The sequence below is a fragment of the Oryctolagus cuniculus genome, chromosome 7 (genome assembly GCF_051225735.1).
Source record: "Oryctolagus cuniculus isolate XC-2025 breed Fujian yellow rabbit chromosome 7, ASM5122573v1, whole genome shotgun sequence".
Lineage (NCBI taxonomy): Eukaryota > Metazoa > Chordata > Mammalia > Lagomorpha > Leporidae > Oryctolagus > Oryctolagus cuniculus.
In genome coordinates, this window is record NC_142873.1 from 87018062 (window position 1) to 87043737 (window position 25676).

The following is a 25676-nucleotide window of genomic DNA, read 5'->3' on the forward strand; positions in this document are numbered from 1 at the left end:
CAGATGTCCAGAATCCATGGTGACTGAGGCAGTGTTTCTGCCCTGGAAGTGCTCTCAGTCTAGTGGCCAGATAGAAGGAAAACCTAGTAATTGAGACAATAAGTGTGGAGGGGGCCATAGAAGTGTGGGGCAGGAACACTGGACTCAGCCCTTGGGAGAGTGACTGGGGAAAGCTTTGCATGGAGTCTGATGATGGGCTGGCCTCCAAAGAATGGGGAGGCGATCACTGGGCCTGAATAGTGGCCGAGGGAGGAATGTGAACAAGGAATGAGGTCAGGCCAGCTTGCCTTTTCCTTCCTCCCTTTGCCTGCCCTCTCTGGTGGTGGTGGTAGGATGTGTGTGTGTGTGTGTGTGTGTGTGTCTTGTCTGTCTACCTAGAATGCCAATGTATTTATTTGGACAAAAGCAAAATAATTACCAAGGGGTTCAGGTAACTGGAAAGTTCAGTTATAATCACAAGTTGCCTTTTGTACCCTAAATTACTTTTGGTAGGAATGTAAACTGGCACAGCCTCTGTGGAAGACAGTATGGGGATTATTTCAGAAATCTGAATATAGACCTACCATATGATTCAGCCCTCCCATTCCTGGGAGTTTACACAAATCAAAAGAAATCAGTGGGGCTGGCGCTGTGGCGCAGCAGGTTGACACCCTGGCCTGAAGCGCTGGCATCCTGGGTGCCGATTCTAGTCCTGGCTGCTCCTTTTCCGATCTAGCTCTCTGCTATGGCCTGGGAAGGCAGTGGGAGATGGCCCAGGTCCTTGGGCCCTGCACCCGCATGGGAGACCCCGAGAAGGCTCCTGGCTCCTGGCTTTGGATTGGCACAACTCCAGCTGTTGTAGCCAACTGGGGAGTGAACCAGTGGATGGAAGACCTCTCTCTCTCTCTCTCTGCCTCTCGTCTCTCTGTGTAACTCTGACTTTCAAATAAATAGATCTTTTTTTAAAAAAAGAAAGAAGCATATGAAGGAGTTATCTGTATTCCATGTTCATTGCAGCACAGTTCACAATAGCTAAGAAATGGAATCAACCCAGATGTCCATCAATTGTTGACTGGATAAAGAAATTATGTTATATATACACTATGGAGTACTACTCAACAGGAAAAAAAAAATGAAATCCTGTGTTTTTCAACAAGATGGACACAACTGGAAATCATTATACTTAGTGAAATAAGCCAGTTCCAGGGCCGGCGCCGTGGCTCATTCAGTTAATCCTCCACCTGCAGCGCCGACATGCCATATGAGCGCTGGGTTCTAGTCCCGGTTGCTCCTCTTCCAGCCCAACTCTGTGCTGTGGCCCAGGAGGGCAGTGGAGGATGGCCCAAGTGCTTGGGCCCTGCACCTGTATGGAAGACCTGGAAGAAACACGTAGCTCCGGCTGTAGTGGCCATTTGGGGGTGAATCAATGGAAGGAAGATCTTTCTCTCTGTCTCCCTCTCACTGTCTATAACTCTACCTGTGAAATAAAAAAAAGAAAAGAAATAAGCCAGTTCCAAAAGGAGATATGTTTTCCCTGATCCAAGGTTACTAATAGAGTACATAAAATATGATGTATTGGCATGAAATGAACATTTTGAGATTCAATGATTGTTTACAGCCCTTGTCTCTTCTGTTGAGGAACAGTGTTTTTTTTCTTAATACTATTTGTTGAACTCTTTTACTTATTGTGTAGTTAACTACATGATCACTAAGCAAACAGAAAATAGATCGTTGTAAAAATTAAGAGTGGGAACGGGAGAAGGTGGAGGAAGAACATTTGGAGCGTGGGCGAGATGGAGGTAGGATGGGAAGTATCACTGTGTTCCTAAATCTCTATATATGTAATACATGAAACTTGCATAACAAAGTTTTAAAAAATTTAAAAATAAACAAAAACTTGAAAAACAAAGTTGTCTTTTGAACAGGATCAGATAGTAGAGAGAGTCCAGGGGTAAGAACAGCCTGACCTTGACATCTTGACCAAGAGTTTTCCCCAAGGGAATAGAATTGGGTCCTTCCGGGCTCTGATGGTGTTCTTCTGCCTAGATGATACTGCCTTCAGTCCACAGCAGTAGTGGTCTAGCCGACCTAGAGCTGCAGTATCTCTGTCTGGTGACTTCAGTTGAGGGCTTACCTCAAAGAGTAACCCTTTTCCCCCATGTCCAGGTTGTCTCCATGGCATCTATCTGTAGTCCCTGCCATGTCTGTCTGCCTCCCTTCTCTGCCTTTCCTTTCCCCTCCCCCTTCCCTTCCTGTTTGTGTCCACCATGTGTTCCACCTCTGCTTTCATCCTCACTGTATGCGTGAGTCTCCCATCACATTCCATCTATGAAACTTCAAAAAGTTGCTCAGTACAAGATAAGAAAATGTTTCTAGATAGCATTTAGCTCTTGCCTTTGTCTAGTGGCATAATTTGTTTGTTACAGTAAGTTATTAACAAGATTGGGCCTTCCCAGTGCTTTTCTTGGGCATGAACCTCACTGGCAATGGTTTCCCCTAAGTCCCGTGAGGCCTGTACCATTCATTATTAGGAAATGACGTTTCCGGGGAGACTCCAGAACGTATCAGAGCTGAAGATCCTCTCCTTTGCAGCAGAGGACCTCTGAGAAACCTTTTCTTTGTGAGATAGAAGGAGATATGGTCGTCAAGTATTTTGATTGGCCACAGAGAATTGAAGATCATGGTTTATGTAAGATGCAGCAGCTCCCACATTTGCCTGAGCATGGGAATCCTATGTGGCATTTGTTGAACATCCCTTCTTTGGGTCCCTTCCATGGAATCGGAATTGTAGAGGGGAAGTAGGTAGCCTTGTATGTGTGGGAAGAGTCTGTCAGTAAATTAAGCAGGAAAATCCCTGCTCTCAGCCTTCATTTGCAACCGGTCCAGTGGCATTTGGTAAATATATCACTCAACCTATCAATTCATAAGAAAATAATTGCACGGAGTAATACAGGGAAGTCTGGCATAATAATATTTTAGGGAATGACTGAACTGGACACAGCTTTTATGGCACAAAGAAAAGGCCTCTCCAAAGAGGCAGTCCTGAGCTGAAGCTCTGAGAAGGAGCTAATGAAGTCAGGAACTGGGAAAGACTGCCTGGCTTATCCGTTTCCTGAGCAGTCAGCACTGACACTGGCTCCTCGGAGAAGCTCCATAAGTGTTTGCTGCATGATGCATGAAGTCCTCAGACAGCAATGCTGTATGCAAATCTGAACAGTGAAGTCAAGTGAGTGCTCTTTAAGTTTGAAAGAGTTAAAGTAGGTGAGGTTGCCATCACAAATAGGATACAAGCAGAATTCCTAAGGAAAAAGCGAAAATAAAGAAAAGTGAATAAAAGAGCATGTGAAGAAACTGGGCCAAGGAAGGCAGTGCAACAGCCAGGGACTAGAGGAATAAGGAAAGTAAGGAAACAAGTCCATAGTTGCTCCTCTGGCTTTCCATACCCCCAGTTAATGAAGTTAATCAGTAATTATTGCTATATTCTTAGAATTGAACAATGTGCACTTAGTGGCATTGCTTTGCGTCTTACAAAGTAAAATTTAAAGTCTTTAGAAAACAAAGGTGGTGCTACATTGCATTCCTTTGAAACAAAGTATGGTAAACACTAATTGCAAAAGCTTAAAGAAAAGTCAGATATGATAAGGATTAGCAAGTACAGATATTTTGACAGAATTTAAATGGTACTCTGAATTCTAACCTGGCCACATTAAAACTACACATGTTTGCTATTTGGATTATTTTCTTCTTGACAGCGTAAATCATAAAAAAGTGAAGCGAGTTATTGGAGAAGCTGGGTACTTAGGAATTAGCAGGGTGTACTCACAGCAGACTATCTTTAAATCTGTGTGTGTGCAGATGCTTGCTTCACTCGCTTTCACTGTGTGGGCTTGGAATAGAATGAAAAAGGAACTCAAAGTGTTTTCCTGTGTCCTTATGCCAGTGTCAAGATCTCAGGTGGAACTTAAATGACTTGCTTAGTAACCTTTTTTGGGGGATTGTTTTTTGTTTTGATGTGATTTTAGATAGTCATGATGATAGTGAGTTAGTTTTCCATCTTTCATGGGACAGATTGAATTATTGAAATTAGCTCATATGGATATGAATTCTGTCTTCTTGGTGTCCCCATATTGACATGATCTACAAAACAGTCTTCTGGCACCTGTACCTCCTGTGGACAACATCCTGTCAATACATACTGTTGTGTCAAAGTCTTTTGATGTGCTTTGTTGCTGATATCATTCTTCAGAGCTCCATTGACTTTATTCAGTTGCAATTCTTACCAAATTTGGTTATTTGCATTCTAAGCTCTCAATATGTTAGAAGCAGCCAACTGAAGGGGAGTGGGGAACACCCAGCATGGCTTGTTAGAGGCACTGACACACTGGCCATGGATGGCTAAGGACCTTTCTCACTGGGGACAAGCGAAGGGTAGCTGTCTAGTAATATCACCCGCTCTGCAGGTGACAGATGCTCATAGCGGTGACTTAGTCATCAAGAAAAGGCAAAGAGGGGTAGGCATGTGGCCTAGTGGTTAAGTCATCATTTGAGATGCCAGTGTCCCATATTGGAGTGCTTAGGCATGATGCAAACCTACAGCTCCTGACTTCAACTTCCTCCAATTATGTAGCCTGGGAGGCAGCAGGCAATGGCTCAAGTAATTGGTTTCCTTTCAATCACATGGGAGATCTGGATTAAGCTCCTGGTTCTTGGCTTCAGCGTGGCCAAGTCCCTACCATTATGGGCATTTTGGGAGTTGAGCAGCAGAAGGGAGTTCAGTCTGTGTGTGTGTGTGTGTGTGTGCGTGTGTGTGTGTGCCTCTCAAACAAATTTAAAAGGCAAAACTAAAAAATAGCCAGGTTGTGATCAGTAGGCTCCATTTCTTAAGGAAAGGGGTTAGTGCTTCTATTTGAAGGGTGTTTAAGCCTCATTTGTCTGGAAGATGGACTTATGTGGCCCTTCATCATCTGATGGTAAATAAATAAAGGAGTCTAGGGCCCTCCACCCCATAACGCTCTGTGGTGGCCTCCACTTCCCCAGCCCCTGTGTTCAGCTGGGGACTACCCATAGTCATGGTCTTAGGGGAAGGGGTCATTTGGGACCTTTTGGCTCAGTATACAGTACAGTATATTTCTCTTTCTTTAGCTTTGGACATTTTTTTACTTAATGTACAACCAATAGACAAAAATTTAATTAATATTTCAGTAACCTTCCATTTTACACAGTTTATTTTTATTGATTCCACCTCAAGAGTTATTACATAAGTTTGTCATTTAATGACTTTATGTTCTTACTGGGTATCTTCCTATTTAGTAAACTAATTACAACAGAATGGAGTGAAACTGGCATTAAAACATTCCTTGGGAGAAGCAATCGTCAACTTCTAGTTTCACAACTTGTAGAATCCTCTTGTGGCATTTTTGCAATAGAATCTAGCTCATGAAAATATATTTGTTGGGGGATGGCACTGTGGCATAGAGGGTTAAGCCTCTGTCTGCAGTGCCAGCATCCCATATGAGCACCATTTTAAGTCCCAGCTGCTCCACTTCTGGTATAGTTCCTTGCTGGTGTACCTGGGAAAAGCAGCAGAAAACGGCCAAGTTCTTCGGTCCCTGCACCCACGTGTGAGACCTGGAAGAAGCTCCTGGCTCCTGGCTTTGGCCTGGCTCAGCCCTGGCCATTGTGGCCATTTGAAGAGAAAACCAGAGGATGAAAGATTCTCTCTTTCTCTCTCTCTCTGTCCCTCCCTCTCTCCTTCTCTCACTGTATCTCTGCCTTTCAAATAAATAAGTGAATCTTTAAAATTATATATATAATACATATAGTATATAGTATACAGTGTATATTTGTCACCAAAATAGAAATGGAAGTAGTTTTAGTAAGGGTATGTTATTTAAAACAAAAACATGCTTACAGCAAAAAATTAACACAATAAAAGTTATAAGGAAGAGGGTAAAAGTCATTTGGGGGGCCAGCACTGTGGCATAGTGGGTAAAGCCACCTCCTGCAGTGCCAGAATCCCATATGGGTGCTGGTTCTCATACTGACTGCTCCTCCTCTGATCCAGCTCTCTGCTATGGCCTGGGATAGCCGTGGAAGATGGCTCAAGTCCTTGGGCCCCTGCACTCACGTGGGAGACCTGGAAAAAAGCTCCTGGCTCCTGGCTTGAGATCGGCACAGCTCTGGCCGTTGCAGCCATCTGGGGAGTGAACCAGAGGATGGAAGACCTCTCTCTCTGTCTCTACCTCTCTCTGTAACTCTTTCAAATAAGTAAAATAAATCTTTAAGAAAATTTCTAGAATTCTGAGGGGTTTTGTAAATCTTAAAGTTAAAAAATAAGAACTTTTGCTGTGGACTTTGTGGCATAGCAGGTAAATCCGCTGCCTGTAACACCAGCTTCCAGTATGGCCCTGGTTCAAGTCCCAGCTGCTCCACTTCCAATCCAGCTCTCTGCTAATGCACTTGAGAGAGTAGCAAAGATGGCCCAAGTGCTTCGTCCCCATACCCACGTGGGAAACCCAGAAGAAGTTCCTGGCTCTTGGCTTCGGCCTGGCACAGCCTTGGCCATTGTGACCATTTGAGGAATAACCTAATGGATGGAAGATCTTTCTCTTTTTCTTCCTCTCCCTCTGTTTCTGTAACTCTGCCTTTATAATAAATAAATCTTAAAAAAAAAAAAAAACTTTAACCATTCAAAAAAAGCCTCGAGTAAGTAGAAAGAAAAAGAATCTTGCAGACCCACAGTATTCACTGAGGAACATTTCTGACCTAAAATCTTGGCTGAAATTCTTGTTGAAGTTTGCTGATAAAGTATTCATCAGAAAGGACAAATACTGACTTGTGTGAAGAGCTAGCAGATAGTCTTCAAACTGTGTAAAAATCACTTCTGTCAGTTTTTACAAGATGTGCCTATTGAGCACTCCTGAGCTACTTGAGAGCTGTTGGGTAGTGATGTTACTGCTGGCGGAGTCGTCACACTGCACAGCTCTGTGGGCGCCGTTAGGCTCTGTGACTGGCATTTCCAGGGCGCTGCAGTCCACACCTGGGCGGCCTCACCCACAGGTGGTGTGGTGTCTGCACAATGTCTGCGTGATGGTTTTTTCTTCACTTAGATGGCTGGTGGGTTCTGTTGGTGCACAGTCCCTCAACTTGTGACTTTGCAATATTGCTCACTCACATGGTTTTGAGTCCCCTCAAGAGGGAAGAATTGGGGCCCTGAGGGGCTGCCCACTTTCCTAGTGACAAGGACAGGCCTGACCTTGCCTCCTGGAACTTTCTCTGAGTTAGAAACCTCTTAGAGTTATTAAAAACCTTGGAATATTTTATTTAATGGTGTATCTTTAAACAGAGGTATCTTATAGTGCAGCAGTCATAGACTTCTTTTTTTAAATCTTTTTTTATTAGTATAAAGAGAACAGATTTCATGCGCTCCATAGCTATGGTTCCAAGAAGAAAACCACACTCCTCACCTCTCTCCCTCCCTAACAAGATAGTAGAAGGGAGAGAAAAAGTCCAGTCCTGGGAGCAAGAGCACCAATCCAGTGGTCCCCCTACATGACCTTTATCCACAATGCACAGCCAGAGGTATTCCTAATACGTCTATCCATTTAAATACTAAATCCAGGGCCGGTGTCGAGTCTACTGTTTAAGACATGTTCCACAATGGAGTACCTGGGTTTGATACTCAGTCCCAGCTCCTGACTCCAGCTTCCTGCTAATGCAGACCCTGCGTGGCAGTGGTTGATGGCTCAATGAACTGGGTTTCTGCCACCGCTGTGGGAGACTTGGGTTGAGATTCTACCTCCTGCTTTTGCCAAGTTCAACCCTAGCCCATTACAGGCATTTGGAAAGTGAAGCAGCAGATCATGGTTTTCTCCCTCTATCCATTTCTGTCTCTCTGCCTCTTGAATAAATCAAAAAGCCAAAACAAACCTCAATCCATGGTGATGCTACTGGGGACACTCATTCTCACTGTCATGGAGACGATGAGTCAGACCCTTACAGCATCTTGTTTATGCCTGCATAGTAACCGTTTACGCATCGGTCTCCTTGTTATTGCTGGTGATTCAGCACAGCGCCTAGGACTTAAATGCTCCCTGTACACTAGTAGAATAAATATTGAATGTCCAAAAGAGCTCTGAATGCCCCATCAAGACCCCAGTTTCTGCTGCGATCATGACATGCATCTGAAGTTTTACCACAGAATTCTCTTACCTGGCACTATGCGAGGCATCCATTTTTGCCTTTCTTCTCAGTTACCTGGGCTATATATTGGCTATAATTAAAGAAAACTGAATAAAAACCATAACCATAAAATGTAAGCATCAGAAGTAGCCCTACAGGTCATTCTTGCCCAACACGTTAATATATAGGTGGAGAAACAGAGAGCAGAGAAATAGAATTACATTATGAAAACTGTACTCTAGGTTTTGGACTCTAATAAAGAATCCTACTCTTCCATCTGGTGAGCATCCATTAGGTACCTACTGGGTCTAGGGCACTTGGCTAAGCACCGGATAGTCTCAGTTGAGAAAGATAAGAAAGGGATCTGTCTCTCTTGAGGATGTCAGTCAACAAGGCAGGTACAAGAGTATAGAAATGGGGGGAGTGTAATTAATTGTGAGTGTGAGTGCACAAGTGCTGTGGTTTTAATGTCCCCTCCAGAACTCATGTTGAAATTTAATTGCCACGGGGCCAGCGCTGTGGCGCAGTGGGTTAACGCCCTGGCCTGAAGTGCCAGCATCCCATATGGGCGCCAGTTCGAGACCCTGCTGCTCCTCTTCCAATCCAGCTCTCTGCTGTGGCCTGGGAAAGCAGTAGAAGATGGCCCAAATCCTTAGGCCCCTGCACCCATGTGGGAAACCTGGAAGAAGCTCCTGGCTCCTGGCTTTGGATTGGCACAGCTCCGGCCATTGTGGCCATCTGAGGAGTGAACCATCGGATGTAAGACCGCTCTCGCTCGCTCTCTCTCTCTCTGCCTCTCCTTCTCTCTCTGTGTAACTCTGACTTGCAAATAAATAAATAAATCTTAAAAAAAAAAGAAATGTAATTGCCATTACAATAATATTAAGACATGAATCCTTTAAGAGGCAGTTTGGCCGTGAGGGCTGTGTGCTCATGAATAGCCCAATGTCGTCATCCTGGGACCGAGCTAGTTATCTCCAGAGCAGGTTTGTGCTAAGCTTGCTCCTCCCCCCGATCTTGTGCATCCTGCCATGATATGTCACAGCACAGAAGTCCTCCCCAGATACTGGGCCACATGATTTTGCATTTCCCAGCCTTCAGACCCACGAGCCAAATAAACTCCTATTGTTTACCGTTTTCTTAGTCTGTGGTATTCTATGATGGCAGCAGCAAATGGACTAAGATGTGAGTGTGCACACACCCACGCACATACACCTGTAGGCACACAGCTGCTACTGAGGCACTGCCTATAAACTGCAGAAGAAGCACGGTAGGGGAAGTAACCAATACTTGTGGGCAATCGAAACTCACATTTTCTGAGCGTTTTCTGTGTTTGGCCCTCTTCACATGTTGTTTCAATGATTCTCACAAAAGTCCCATAGTTCGTTTCATAGCTAATAGGAGGTCCAGAAAAGAGAATGGTTTGCCTTCACTCATACACTGAATTTCTTTCTTTTATATATATATATAATATATATATACTTATACATATTTATATATAAAATATATATATTAATATATTAATATATATATATATTAAAGATTTATTTACTTGAAAGTCAGAGAGAGAGAGAGATCTTCTATCCATTGGTTCACTTTCCAATTGGCCACAACGGCTGGAGCTGCGCCTATCTGAAGCCAGGAGCCAGGAGCCTCCTCCAGGTCTCCCACATGGGTGCAAGGGCCCAAGGACTTGGGCCATCTTCTGTTGCTTTCCCAGGCCATAGCAGAGAGCTGGATCACAAGAGGCGCAGCCAGGACAGGAACCAGTGCCCTTATGATACGCCAGCACTTCAGGCGGCATCTTTACCCACCATGTCACAGTGCCGGCCCCCATACACGGAATTTCAACTCAGGATCTGCTTGACCTCAGGCCTGTGCTCTTTTTACTGGAAGAGGAATGGGAAGTGAGTTTCCTCTCCCTGAAAGTTTCCACTGCAGGGCTGGAGGCTGCCTGGAGAACTGGACAGCAAAGGACTCTGTGTCAGAGCTGGGCTCTGAAGCCAGTAGTGTTGTGGTGGTTAGTGATGGCTGCTGGGCTAGGGTGAGGAGCGGAAGCTCGATGTGAGGACGTTGGCAGCCCTGAGCTCTACTGTGCTGCAATCCTTCCAGGTTCATCTCCGACAGGAGGCATGGTTTCAGCCCACTCCTCCAGTTCCTGCTCACTTCCCATTCCCTTCCTCTGGGCTCAGAACAGCGTTTTGTGCCGTCTGCACGTCCAGAGTCTGGTTTCCTCTTCTAGTTGACTTTCCTGTGCACTGCCCCATGCTTTTAGTCCTTTCAAAAATTTTCAGCCCCGTAAAAGAGAGCCCTCTTCCATTCCCTCAGGGCCCTGTTCTGTGCTAGTGCAGTTTGTGTGATAAAATGTTCTGTACCTACAGCTTAATGTGTCAGTGCATCTCCGGGAGGCACAACGAAGGCCTTCCTCATCCGCAGGCACACCTCCAGCTGGAAGAACTTCAGATCCTTGGGCAGGGCTAGTTAGGATCCGTCAGTCTCTAAGACTCCACTGAGCAACCAGCTGCTCCTCTGCCCATCCAGATAGCTGACCTCACACCTCTCCTTAGATGCCAGAAAGCCCTTGGTGTGATCGTTAGTGAGGGAGTAAAGCATTGTTGGTCGGTACACATGGTGCTTAACGTGGCATCTGGAGGTGGAGATGGTGTTTTCTTACTTATATAGTTTATGATTTCCAACTATTGCCAAGAGTTAAACACTAGAATTAGGTCTAGGCTGTGGTTCTAGCTGGTATGACTCTGTTTTAAATTTCATCTCACAACTCCCTGGCATCGAGATTTCCAGCTTTCCAAAGCTGGCCACAAATTTAAAGCAAGTGTCTAAACTGGTTGTTAGAGGCAAAAGATCCAGCAGTGGTAGCAGTGCTGCTAAATGAATCATTTGTGGGATATCTGACTCCTTGTCACCTAGTTGAAGTATCTTTGTGTTTTCTTGTTTTCTGCAGTATAAATAATTCAGACTTACTAAATCATATTTTCATTCCTTCCACCTATGTGACAATCTATTTTCTCAATCATTGGGCTTCTAAAATTCTGTGGGTAAGGGCTTGCGTTGTGGCGCAGCAGGTTAAGCCACCACCTGTAATGCCAGCATCCCATATATATTTGCCTGTTTAAGCTCTGACTGCACCACTTCCAATCCAGTCCCCTGCTAATGTGCCTGGGAAAGCAGCAGAAGGTGGCCCAAGTCCTTGGGCCTCTCTACCCATGTAGGAGACCCAGATGGAATTCCAGGCTCCTGGCTTTGGCCAGCCCTGACCATTCTAGCCTTTTGGGGAGTAAACCAGCAGATGGAAGATCCATCTCTCTCTCTGCTCCCCTCTCTCCTCTCTCTCTCTCTCTCTCTCTCTCTCTTTCTCCCTCTCTCTCTTCCTCTTTCTTTGTAATTCTGCCTTCCAATAAATGCATTTTTAAAAAAATCCTGTGGGTAAATGAATATGAATCTAAATGCACACCACATCCGAAAGTTGTATTTTAAAATTGTTGAACAAGTTCCTTAATGCCATTCGTGAATTTTCACCTGAATATTCTATTCATGTGACTCACACATTATAATGCTTCTAACCCAAAATAGATACGTGCTTCAAAATTTTACTTTCAAAATTCTTTTTCAAGGAAGAAGAGTACTTCCCTAGGATGAGGTCCACAACCTGATTTTTATGTGGAGTTGTAATTTTCTATTTTAGTAAATCAGACAGCCCTGTGGCTTCCTAGGTTAGTATTATTGCTTGTGTCCTGCTGCTTTTTCCTGGGCTAAAAGCAAAGAATAACAGAGTGAACAGATTTAAATCATATCCTCCTGGCTGATGAGCTTAGTAGTCCTTGTGCCAAAGTGAGACTACTTTGTGCAGTTGTTTGTATTGTTATGGGTGTTTTATCTGTGTGCCACTCACATGTCAAGTTGTTTGTTTGTTTGTTTGTTAATTCCGTGTGTGAGCTTTTAAACAGATGGAAATATGCCTCTAGGATCACTGGATGGAAGAGTAAAGGATGAGTTCTGAAGAGCAGGTTTCATCTAGCCCCAGCCTTCTGAACATTCTGTCTCTAACCCAAACCCCAGGAATGTTTAATCTCTTCTTAATTAATTAATTTATTTCCATTGTATTTGAAAGGCAGAGAGATACATAGAGAGAGCGCTTCCATTTGCTAGTTCACTCCCAAAATGCCCCTGACAGCTAGGGGTGGGCCCTGTTGAAGCCAAGAGCCTGAAACTACATGCAGGTCTCCCACATGGGTAGCAGGGACCCGAGGACTAGAGCCACTGCCTGCTGCCTGCTACAGTGCCCATAAGCAGAAGCTAGACTGAGAGCAAGGGAGCTGGGAATCTAACCAGGCACTTCCATGTGGGGTGTGGGTGTCTGAAACTGCACCTGAAGCACAGCACCGCAAGCCCACCTCCTGAACCATCTTAAATACACTCCAGGGGGGTGTGTCTCCCACACACGAGTGATGTGCTGCTTACTTCCTAGAATGTGGAGATGAAGCCAGAGCCAGAGCATTGTTTGAGATGTTCTGTAAACTTCCAAATCGAGGTGAGCAGTGGCTACAAATTGTCTAAGTATAATATTGATTAGGAATTTTGAAAGATCTTATTTTTACTTGTCACCAACATTTTCATTTTTAATTGTAACTTCCTTCCAAAGTTTTATACATTCCTTAAGTTGGTGTTTCTGATTACCTTAAATTTCAATAATTAAAATGTCATCTCAATACTGTAATTGAATATTCATATATATATGATATACTTTAAAAATTAACATTGAACTTATTGATTTTTGGTATAGACTAAAATTATTTTATTTAATTATTAAAGGAAAGCTCATATATTGTCTAACTGAACTATTAGTGAATCTCAAACAGATACTCAAGTAAAATTAAAAAGTCATTAAAATAAAAAATGGTTGCTTGTTATCAATGTAACTGCCCATCACTTGATGATAGAAGGACATTAGATTTGCTCTCCAAACTTAATCATCATGAAGACATTCACTCTTCATAGTTGACACATGCTAGGTGTTTATTTAGGAAATGTTTATTAATGGAAGGACAGAAGGCTTCAGTGCCTCCCATTGTCGCTGAGTCCTGAGTCCACATTTCGACTTGGAGCTCTCAAGGTTCTGACCCCTGCTTCTGGCTGCCTTCTACATCCCCAACCAGAGGGGTTCCAGACACTCTTAAGCACCCACTGCCTAAAATCTCCACCTTGTCACCATGTCCCTCCTCTGTCTCCCCTACCCAGTTATCCCAGCCACGTGCTACCCAGCCTCCCTGGGTTCTTTTTTCCACCTCACTTCCTAGACCAGTGCTCATCATGACGTCTTAGGTACCTTCCTCCTCACCACCTCAAACCCATCTACTTCTGTTCATCTCCACACCCACTGTTTGGTCAGTGTCACCTGGATTTTTGCCAGTCCTAAGGAGTCTCCCTGCCTAGAGTCATTGCTCTCAAATGTTATCGTGCATTCCCCAGGGAACTGGTTAAAACTGGAGATGCCCAGGTCACACCTTCTTCTGTATCTCATTGGGCAGGACTGGGTAAGGGCACTCATGTGAGGCTGATGCCATTGGAGCAAGACTTTAGTTTTACATGCCTCCTTTCCCCCTGAGTACTCAGATAAAGCTTTGCTCTAAATTACAATTGGGCGGGGCAGGGGTGGTAGGCATTTGGTGCAGCACTTAAGGTGCTGCCTGGGATGCCCACATTCCATGTCATAGTACACGGTTTGAGTCCCAGCTTCTCTGATTCTGACCTTGCTTCCTGATAATGCGCTCACTGGGAGGCAAAGATGACAGCTCAAGTAGTTGGGTCTTTACAACCCATGTGAGAAACCCAAACTGAGTTCCAGGTTCCTGGCTTCAGCATGGACTAGCCCTGGCTGTTTGGAACATTTGAGGAGTGAACCAGCAGATGCAAGATCTCTCTCTCTTTCTGCCTTTCAAAAATGAAGAAATTTTTTAAAAATGAAACACAATTGTTCCAGTCTATCCAAGGGTTCCTCATCCATGGATTTAATTAAGGATCAAAAATCTTTGAAAAATAATTGTGTTGTTGTTGATGTGTACTGTGTACTTAGATCTACAATGGTCGAGTCTGTACTGAACTGTACTGTTGCTAACCAATATAGTGTAATAATTATTTACATAACACTTGCATTGTATTAGATATTACAGATAATGTGGAGATGATTTAAATTATATAGGAGCATGTACATAGATTCTGTACCATTTTATATAAGATATTTGAGCATGTGTAGATTTTAGTATCCATAGGAGGTCCTGGAAACAATTCTCCCTGATACCAAAGGCCAACCATATAAGGCTTATCCACACCATTGATTAGAATTCTTCAGGGAACCACTATTCTATAATGGTAACTTTCAAAGTGTGGTCAGTAGCGTTACCAAGAGTTTCTTGGCACCAAGTAGTGCCTTAGTGTGTGCATGGGGGAGGAGTTTTGGAGTGCAAAGATAAGAGCAAATTTTACAATGCAAGACTTCAGCCAACACCCTCTCCCCCCACCCCGACTTTTTTTGTTTGTTTGAGTTTTAAGCCAGAGCAGCTCAGATTATGAAGTTTAATAGTACGTTTCTTTTGGGTGAAATATTTCTTTACTTTAAAAAAAATGTTTGAGGAGCCAGTGCCATGGAGCAGTGGGTTAAGTTGCGGCCTGCTGTGCCAGCATCCCATGTGGGTACTGGTTCAAGTCCCAGCTGCTCCACTTCCGATCCAACTCCCTGCTCATGCACCTGGGAATGCAGTGGAGGATGGCCAAAGTCCCTGGGCCCCTGCAGCCACATGGGAAACCCAGAAGAAGCTCTTGGCTCCTGGCTTTGAAGCCTTTAGGGAAGTAAACCAGCAGATAGAAGATCTCTGTCTCTCCTTCTCTCTGTAACTCTACCTTTCAAATAAATAATAAATCTTCAAAAATATGTAGGTGGTATTAATTTTTAAAAATTCTTTCAGGCACAGATCTGTGGAAGCAGATTTCAAACTTCTGATTTTAAAAATTGAATCCCACAATAAGAAATGCATACATTCAGAGATGGCGCTCTGGCAAAGTGGGTTAAGCCTGTGGTGCCGGCATCCCATACGCGTGCTGATTTGATACCCGGCTGCTTCACTTCCCATCCAGCTCTCTGCTGTGGCCTGGGAAAGCAATGGAGGATGGCCCAAATCCTTGGGCCCCTGCACCCACGTGGGAGACCTGGAAGAAGCTCTTGGCTCCTGGCTTTGGATCGGCCCAGCTTTGGCTGTTGTGGCCAATTGGGGAGTGAACCAGCAGATGGAAGACCTCTCCCTCTCTGCCTTTCCTTCTCTGTGTAACTTTCAAATAAATAAATAAATCTTTAAAAAGAGAGAGAGAGAAATGTATACATTCTGTATCACAGGGCAATACACATATGTTTTTGAATGTAGCTGAAATAACTTTCATACTACACTTGATGTACTCTGAAGTTTTCTGTTTCACCTTTTTTTTTTTTTTTTTGGACAGGCAGAGTTAGACAGTGAGAGAGAGAGAGAGACAGAAAGGTCTTCCTTCCGTTGGTTCACCCCCCAAGTGGCCGCTACGGCTGGCGCGTTGCGCTGATCTGAAGCCAGGAGCCAGGTGCTTCCTCCCCATCTCCCATGGGGTGCAGGGCCCAAGCACTTGGGCCATCCTCCACTGCCTTCTTGAGCCACAGCAGAGAGCTGGCCTGGAAGAGGAGCAACCAGGACAGAATCCAGCACCCCGACTGGGACTAGAACCTGGGGTGCTGGTGCCGCAGGCGGAGGATTAGCCTAGTGAGCCGTGGTGCCGGCCTGTTTCACCATTTTTTAAATTGCTGATTGCAAACCCACTAAATTGATTTCACAACCTAGTGAGTTGCTACTGAGTCTGAAAAACCTTTGACCTGAGCTTTCTCATTAGGGTTTCTTTATGAACCATAGAATAGAGAAATATTTCCTTAATCTTCTCAAAAGCAGTATATAATTCATATCATTGTAGATACTTGGAAAAAAAAGTTATTTCATTATATACAATGGTGTCTGAAGGCATTCAGACTAAAGTCTTTGGATGAACTCCTGGTTGTGAAAGGCTGACAGTGTCTATGCTTTAACCCAAACTCCTGAGTACTTCACACAGGATCTTTTGGGTCTGGCCCTGTGTTCCCTTCTCAGTTGCCTTTCTGGTTAAAAACCATCCCAAACTATGTGGAATTCCTCAAATGCATCATGCTGTGTTTCATCTCTGCACTGTCATTCCTAACCTTCCTAACGCAGTTCAACTGGGTGTCACTTCAGCTAATTTTCTGACAGTACTAGAGTCACCATGTTCAGCTTCCATCCCTGTCAGTCCCTGATGGGCAAGACAGTACACTACTTACTTACATCAACAAGAGCTGCATCTGGTACAGTACCTGGCGCTGTACTGACTTAATCAGTTCTCATCCACGTTGACTGTAGATTGTTGAAAGTGTGACAGGTACATAGGTAACCAAAGCGCAGAGCTTGTTTGGCGAAACTTCATCCTCATTATGTTTTCTGGACAATCTCATGCGAATGTGGTATGGGACATTCCTTATTCCTTTGATGCTGAGCCTGGTGTTGATGCACACATCTGGAGTCCCCTCTCTTTCATGGTGAACATCTGGATCTCTGTGAGTGCCTGAGGGGCACACTTGTTGAAGCCCACTCCATGGATGCACTTGTGAATGTTGATAGTGGATCCTTGGGTCACCACCTGGTTGATGGCAGAATGGCCCTTCTTCTTGCCACCCTTCGTTGTGAGAGCCATCTCATAGGGGCCAAGTTGGAAAGGAAGCCTCTTTTGACTGTTAATTAACTTCAGTTACATTCGCCTAACTCATCTCTCCTGCTACTAAATGTGGGCCTTCTTGCTCAGTTCCCAGGGTACAAACAGGTATGAGGCACAGCTTGCATACTTAGGAAGTCTGTAACGTGCCTGAGAGATAGGACTCATGTATTAAAACCTACCTCCATCATAACATAGTGCTCAAGAGCGTCCATTGGGAAGGCTCAGGTTCAAGATATAACTCTTCTATTTGTTGGCTCCTGAACCTAGGAAAAGCTATTGAACTTCAACTTTTTCATGTTAGGTGGAGTTAATGGAAAGAGTAGTGAGCTTGTAACAGGTTTGAAAGAGAGGAGCATCGAGGTCTTATGCACATGGCACGGCCCAGAGCTCTCAGGAAATGCTAGCATGGAATTAAGCAAATAATGTACCCAGTGCCACAGGAGTAGGGAGTGGGGAGTGGTCACTGTGGGTTGGAGAAATGGGAGTTGTCCAGTAGAGGAAGTGGAATATGAGCTAAGCTTAGAAAGAAACATAGACCTTGCACTGAGAGGTGGGAAGGCATGCCTGGCAGGGCAAACCAAGTAATCAACAGAGGCCTGGAGGAGAACTGTGTATGCATGGCCTATAGAGTAGCTTTGCTGCCAGTGTTGGTAAATTTGTGAAGATACTTCAAAAAGTTTGTGGAAAAGGGCCAGCAATTGTGACACAGTGTGGTTAAACTGCTGCCCACAATGCAGCATCCCAAATGAGTGCAGGTTCAAGTCCCAGCTGCTCTACTTCCAATCCAGCTCCCTGCTTGTGTGCCTGGGAAAGCAGAGGAGGATGGCCCAACTACTTGGGTTCCGTTACCCACATGGGAGACCCAGATGGAATTCCAGGGTCCTGGCTTTGGCCGACTATTGCAGCCATTTGAGGAGTAAATCAGCAGATGGAAGATCTCTTTTTCTCTTTCCCTCTCTCTTTCTCTCTCTATAACTCTACCTTTCAAATAAATAATTTATGGAAAATGGAATTCAAAGATAAGTTTATTATGGTACAAAAAATTATTGAAATATTCATAGATTTTATATAATATGTATTTGAAATCATAACTTTTTGAAGACTCCTCATGTTTATGTGTTATGTGCCCATTTTTCCAAGTACAAATTGAAGATACCAATCTCTAAAGATGCTTATTTTCCTGCTTTAGAGAATTCTGCCCACAGTCTTTTCCATGGCTCATTGCTAAGTCTGTAAGAGTCTGTGATTTTACTGATGGAATCAGCTTGATTAAGCCATTTGGACTCAGTATGAGAAATAGTTCTCAAAACTAATCGTGTGTCATAATTACCTATGGAACTTCTTAGTCCTACAGATTTTCTTATCCCCCAGAGGTTCTGATTGTTGGATCTGATGTGGATCCCAATCAGAATTTGCATGATTAAAAATCTCCCACGGTAGTATGGATGGCCAGCCAAGCTTGGGAACCAATATCTTAATGAAACCATTATAATCAGTTCTTAGCCTAACCATCCTGTTCCCATATTGTGTCTGTGAAATAAGTCATATTTACTTGAATTTTATAAGAAGTAGAAACTCATAGTTCAGTAGAATTTAGGGAGTTTTTTAATGTGTAAAGTGAACACTAAGCCCTACCTTTCATTTAGGAAAAAATCCCTTGCCTTTGTTTGTCTCAGGACAATCCAGGCAAAGGAAGTGGCTGGTCAAGGGAGGCTGTGTGTGTGCTGAACAGCAGACTCCTCTCTGCCATCCCTTCATCTGCTTGGAGGAGGTGTGACATCCCAGTCTTGTCTCTTTGTCCTTTTCCACTTGTTCAGGTGACCTGACACGGCCCGAGACACCTCTGTGCTCCTCTCACTGTGTGATGCCCTTGAGATTTTGGGAGACGGCTAACACATGTCTTTTCTAGGCCTTTTCTCCTCCAGGGGAATCAGACCTAATTTATTCTCCTGGGTCCCAGGTAGATACTTCTGGACTCATTCCTGTTTGTTTTTAAAGAGATTTGGGCCTGGCACGACATCTTCTCTGAACGCCGCTGGTTCCCAGCAGTTGTAGTCCGAGCTTTGAGACTAAACATCAACACACAAACAGCAAACCTTTTAGTTTCTTCTTCTACAATTTATTGAAGACTAATAGGGGACTGGCTGATACATATATTTCATACACACACACACACACACACACACACACACGCAGGCTTTCCCAGCTTTAAGAATTAGAACAGTTGCCCATTTGTGTCTTTCTATCCGCATTCTCTAAGGTCTCTTTAAGGTTACAGATTCCCAGAGCCAAAACCATTCTTGACGTTTTCTTCTTTTAAATTTTTTCTTGGGTGCTTCATATGTAGCTGAAGACACAGAGTAAAAAGCCCTCATCAACGGACCGCTGGATGAACTGAGCATCTGTTCTGAGATGGGTTTGGAAAGAAAGCTTCGCCTTTGGATGGAGGAGTCAGAATGGCCATGTTCCCCAGGGTCACCTCTGGGCATGTGGTCAGCTCAGGGCAACCTCCCTGAAGCAGCCGTGCTCTAGTTTAGCAGCCTGGGCTTAGGGGGCTGCTCTTCCCAGGTGCCTTGCCCTTTGCTGCTGTTGGAAACAGTAAGGACAGAGCAGCAGATGCTTGTCTCTGTTCTAACCCAGTGGCCAGCCTCTACGTTTGTTGTCCTTCCGCCTTCCTCCTCCTCTCCCTACCTTTCTCCCTCTGTCCCTCCCTCCCTTGTTTCCTTCTTTCCAGTCCTCCCTCCTTCCCTCCAATCCAACCTCCTTCCTTCTTTCCTTCTCTGGCCAGAAAACCCTTTTGTTAGCAAACCAACAGTGGCGACTTCAAAGTCCAGAAGTATCTCCGCCCATCTCCCATTACTCACTTTGTGGCCCACTGTTGGGCAGCCAGGCATGTGGACAGAGTGCAGGCTCTGGACCCAGGCTTCCTGGACTGCAATCCTGCCCCTGCCTCCGATCAGCTGTATGACTTTGAGAATATCACCTAATTTCTCTGTGCCTCCATTCCCTCAGGTTTAAAATGAGGGCAGTATTAGTGCCTGTTTCCAAGTGTTGATATGAACATTACATGAGTTAATTTATTTAAATTCTTACTGCCAAATACAAAATTATTATTCAACAAAAAGTTGCCAAGTGTTAACTGAGTGGTTTGTTTTATGTAATTTGACACAAAGGGAAAATAATTATGAATTATTGCATGATGATAAATTTTGTGTCAATATTCATAAAGATATAATGTTAGACCTCAAGCTGCTTAGATTCATCTGTCTTTAAACTATATCTTAATTTTCATTGACTTTGATTATCAATGTATTTGTATTCATTTCCATCATCAAACTGCATTGTTCCATTTTCTTTGTACATTGCACTTGTTGCTACCTCCTTTCTTTTGTATTGAGAGTTTTTCTTTTTCCTTTAGTTCCATTTCCCTCCTTATGTTAGTTTGCAAGTAATATCTTCTATTAAATTTGGATGTGTACTTTTATAGAGTTTTCCCCTCCTTCCCATTAATACAAGGGCCTTGGAACACTTCCAGCAGGATTTCTTTGGAAGTATGCGATTGCATGTAGCAAAGATTCTTCACTTCCGCCCTGGCAGCTCCAGTGCTTTGAAGTCTGCTGTGTGTGGTTCTCCTCTCAGGACTGCCTGGCAGCCCCTCCCTGGGAGAGTCAGAGAACACAAGTGTTACTGTTCTACCACTTGTTACTGTTGTAACTGGAGTTGTCTCCTGCACTAGTGTTTTCAGAATGTTTGACCAAGCCCAGTAGTAAGAAATAGACTTTTATTTATATGCAATATATACATAAATATAATGTGTTCCTAAAAACATTTTTCATGAAAGAAAGCTTCCCTTAGTCTATATTATATACTTGGAGCTACTCTATTCTTCTCTGTCATTTAAAACAAAAACAAACAAAAAAACTGATCGAACCCATTAAACTATATATCCACCAAGGAATCCTGACCCATGTTTTGAAAAATCCCAGACCTAGACTGCAGTCCTCACTTTACAACTGAACAAAGCCCAGGGCCATGCAGTTAGGACCCATATCTCTGATCTCTTATCTCCACATCCAGTTCTTTGTCCACATACATCACTGAGACCAGTAACAATACAGGACAGAAGAAAAAAGGGAGTGTTTTGTGAACTATACTCATGAAACAGAGAGCCAGACCCTCCAGCTACCTCAGAGACATCAGATTTTGTTGGGAATGAAGAAGCTAGAATAATCACTGCTTAGTAAACCAAACACAGTGTTGGGCACCATTTTCCATTATCTCTAATCCTTCCAACCACCTCCCAGCCAATCCAGTTCATGATCTTTATTTTATAAAGGAGAAAATGGAGGCTCAGAGAAGTGATTCACGTAACTAGAAAAGTAGCTCATCAGGTGTAGACATGGGCACGGAACTTTCCTGCCTTCCACCACTTCTCTGAAATTCTTTACTTGTCTTGCTGGAAAGAAGTTAAAACCACAGTTGTACTCTCCAGGACTCACTCCAACCAGCAAGCATAACTAGTTAGTGATACACTGTATAGACTTGCTTGTTTAGTCTCTCTCTTCCATTAGCATTTTAGCTTTCTGGATGCTTGGTCGGTCTCTACCTTGTTGACTGTCTGGTATAGCTTCTAGCACATTTTAAGAATGAGCTGAGGGGGCTGACACTGTGGCACAGCAGGGTTAGCCATAGTTTGCAATGCTGGCATCCTATATGCATACCGGTTTGAGTCCCGACTGTTCCGCTTCTGATCCAGCTTCCTGCTAATGCACCTGGGAAAGCAGCAGAGGATGGCCCAAGTCCTTTGGCCCACATGGGAGACTCGGAAGAAGCTTCTGGCTTCAGACTGACCCTTCTCCAGCTGTGGTGGCCATTTGGGAATAAACTAGTGGATGGAAGGTCTCTCTCTCTATATATATAAAACTTATAACTGACTTTCTTTTTTATTTTTATTATTTATTTATTTATTTTATTTTATTTTATTTGACAGGTAGAGTTACAGATAGTGAGAGAGAGAAACAGCGAGAAAGGTCTTCTTTCTGTTGGTTCACTCCCCAAATGGCCGCCACGGCCAGCGCTGTGCTGATCCAAAGCCAGGAGCCACGTGCTTCCTCCTGGTCTCCCATGTGGGTGCAGGGGCCCAAGCACCTGGGCCATCTTCCACTGTCTTCCCGGGCCACAACAGAGAGCTGGACTGGAAGAGGAGCAACCGGGACTAGAAGCCGGCACCCATATGGGATGCCAGTGCCGCAGGCGGAGGATTAACCAAGTGAGCGATGGCGCCAGCCCCTAACTGACTTTCAAAAAACAAATAAATATTTTTTAAAAAATGAGATGAATCTTTGTTGAATGGGCATAATACAGAGTTGGGTCACCTAGTAGACAAGGGCACAGCCTGTGGAGAAAGACTGCCTGTATTCAAAAATAGGTATCCCTTAAAAGCTACTTGATCGTAGGCAAGTTAGTGAAGTTCTCTTGTGCCTCATTTTTTGCTGGGGACAATAATGCCAAACTCCACAGAGCGGTCCTATGTGTTAGTCAAGGAAAGAGTCAACACTAGCGTCTGGCTTACAGTAAGCATAAAGGTTACCTATGGTTATTACAACTAAGTTGGGCAGTGTTGAGCCTCTGTCTCATGTTAGGAGAAAACTCACAGAATTCAGAGATAAGTACGACCCACTGCCTGGAGACTCAGAAGAGACTTCACTGTTCACATTCAGTTGTAGCAGAATTTAAAAAGCATGTTTTTAACGATCCTATCATGAAAGATTTATTTCAGGCAAAACAGATCTAAACCTAGAGCCTATGATTAAGCAGATAGCCTGTGACTATGTCAACAAGAATGGAGTGCTTTCTAAGCATCAACACAGATGCACAAAGAATAAAATTTGCGAGTAGGTAATTTAGTTAAAACACTAGGAGAATGCAGTAGCTGCAGTCCATCTTATTTGCAGAAATGCACTAAAAAATCTAATTTAGAGGCCGGCACCGTGGCTCACTTGGCTAATCCTCCGCCTGCTGTGCCGGCACTCCGAGTTCTAGTCCCAGTTGGGGCGCTGGATTCTGTCCCAGTTGCTCCTCTTCCAATCTAGCTCTCTACTGTGACCCGGGAAGGCAGTAGAGGATGGCCCAAGTGCTTGGGCCCTGCACCCGCATGGGAGACAGGAGGAAGTACCTGGCTCCTGGCTTCGGAGTGGCGCAGTACGCCGGCTGTAGCGGTCATTGGGGGGTGAACCAACGGAAAAGGAAGACCTTTATCTCTGTCTCTCTCTCTCTCTCGCACTAACTCTGCCTGTCAAAAAAAATCTAATTTAGAAAACAGAAGAATTTAAGATTAAGTGTAAGCCCTGGAGACAGGGAGTCCTCCCCCACCATTTCACCCTGGAATTGAGCCACAATTTTCTCAGCTGTCAAGTGTGGATAGTGATGGCAGGTGCCACCAGCATGGTTCAGAGAACAGCCAGAGATCATGGATGTGCAGTGGTGTTTTGCAGATAAGGGAACTAGAATGTGGCTGATAATCAAGGCAGTTCCCAGCTGTTTGCCTCCCCAAAGCACAGATTTGCTTAGATGAAGGGTGCAAGTCTGCTTTGCAGTTGTCCAAACAAGTCCTTACGGGCCCTGGATGCCACTGACCAAAAGCTGGGAGAAAGGAGCCCCGAATAAGCAGCCTGGAGTCTGAGCACCTGTTGCTTCCTCTTCTCTCTCCCCAGGGGCATTTGTGGTCTGCTGGACCCCAGGCCTGGTGGTGCTGCTCCTGGACGGCCTGAACTGCACTCAGTGCGGCGTGCAGCACGTGAAGAGGTGGTTCCTGCTGCTGGCACTGCTCAACTCCGTCATGAACCCCATCATCTACTCGTACAAGGACGAGGACATGTACAGCACCATGAAGAAGATGATCTGCTGCTTCTGCCAGGAGAACAGCCCCGAGAGGCGCCCCTCCCGGGTGCCCTCCACGGTCCTCAGCAGGAGCGACACGGGCAGCCAGTACATAGAAGACAGCGTTAGCCAAAGCACAGTCTGTAATAAAAGCAGCAGCTCCTAAGCTGTGGCTGCCCCTGGGGTGACCTGTCTCCACCAAAGCCCATGGACAGTGTTATTTGAGGTCTGAATTGATCACTGCTAGATTTAGATTTTTTTTTTAATATTGTCTTCCATAATTTCAAAGCAGGGACACCGGGCGTTTTGAGAACATGCACGGTGGATTTCTGCTTGTCCTGGGAAGTGCTCAGAGCATCTGCCCACCCCGCCGGCGCTCTGGGCTCTGCTGCCTCCACCAGAGGATGTTGTTAAAGGGCTCAGGCCAAAATAAATGATAAATAATGTTACTTGAGCCACCTTAGGTAGCTTCTTGGAAAGCCTCTGTAGTCCTTCTTGTATGCATTTGTACTTTTTAGAGATGCTTGGGCAATAGTTTTTTTCCCCATCAAAGAAACATGGCCAGTAGCTAAGTGTTCAATAGGAACCTAAGAATAACAAATCCGTTAAAGGCTCCAGATTCAACCTGATGTTTAACTAAAGGAACATTCCGAGGAAAATACTGACTTAATAATAACAAACAAGGGAAACGTTTAAAGCCTCCTTGGGAGTGAAACAGGCCTCAGTGTGCTGCTCCGAGTGTGCACACGTGTGCAGATGTGTGTGCCTGTGTGTGTGTTTATATGACCTAACTTTGTGTTTAAAGACTCCAGAGACACTGATGGCGAAGTAAATCTGCTGGCACCGAGACTGCTCCATCGAGGACAGTAGCTGCAGACACAGCCTGTTGTGGTCTAAGAGAAAGGAGAGAGAGGTGCCCCTTGGAAACTAGCAGTTTCTAGAGAGCCGAGTCAACGCTGTGCGGATGAGCAAGGTTATCTGCGGATGAGCAGGCCGGATCCCTAGCAGAGAGCCTCAGCTGGGAGCTTCGCTTCAGCCCTTGTGTTTCAACCACTGATGGCTGCTCAGACCGTATACGTGGGCGCTTTTCACGTCTCCTATTTTGCCCAGAGTTATCCACGTGTTTCTTGCACTTGTCTTACTTGTGGGCAGAATTTTGCCGTGGGTTCTATTTTGAATTCTCCTTCGAAGATCTAAGAAGGTAAGGTAAAGGGCAAGTTGGCCAAGAAGAAAACGCAAGGTTGCACTCCCGAAAGCTACTGACCAAAGTTGGCTGTGGAAGCACTCAGAGTGTGTTCTGACCTAAAGGAAGAAGAACATCCAGGCAGATATGATCGTATTTATGTAGTTTGCAGAAGACGTTTACATTGTTTGCTGTTGTGATATAACATTTTTGTGCAAGAACTACTTGTAATAAAAAGATTTGAGAAGCCATGCTTTTAGATAGAATGGCCTAAAATAGAGAGTATAATGATTTGAAAGTATAGATTTCACAAACTGTGTAGTCAGTGGGTCTATCTGAAGCTTATATCAAAGCTACCTGTAAAATAAAATTTTAAAAAGATGTGTCCTCTCTTGTTGAGCTACTTATTGTTTTGTGTGTTTTCTAAGTAAACAATGCAGTTTGTGGTAACTCTAGCACACCTTTCTATTGCAGAAGACACATCAAGTTTGCCACAAAGTACATACTCTCAGTGTTTTATGTAAGCATTTTGAGTCACAGCTGGCCAAACAGTGGGGAATTGAAACTGAATTCCAGTCCCCAAATAGCTACTCAGGGATCTGCAAAGGTTTTATTTTAAGGAAAGAACCATTTTTATACC

At 44.3% G+C, this 25676-nt stretch overlaps 1 protein-coding gene and 1 pseudogene across 1 annotated transcript in view; one reads left to right on the top strand and one right to left on the bottom strand.

The window, feature by feature from the left end:
• The window catches only part of LPAR3 (lysophosphatidic acid receptor 3), a 90158-nt gene extending 64741 nt beyond the window's left edge, over positions 1-25417 (top strand). Inside the window, exon 3 of the mRNA XM_008264963.5 lies at positions 23688-25417. Within this exon, the coding sequence (XP_008263185.1) occupies positions 23688-24019 (332 nt within the window). The 3' untranslated portion in view covers positions 24020-25417. The remainder of the gene's footprint in view (positions 1-23687) is intronic.
• On the bottom strand, positions 16593-16953 carry LOC149125644 (large ribosomal subunit protein eL31 pseudogene; annotated as a pseudogene).
• Positions 25418-25676: the final 259 nt, after the last annotated feature.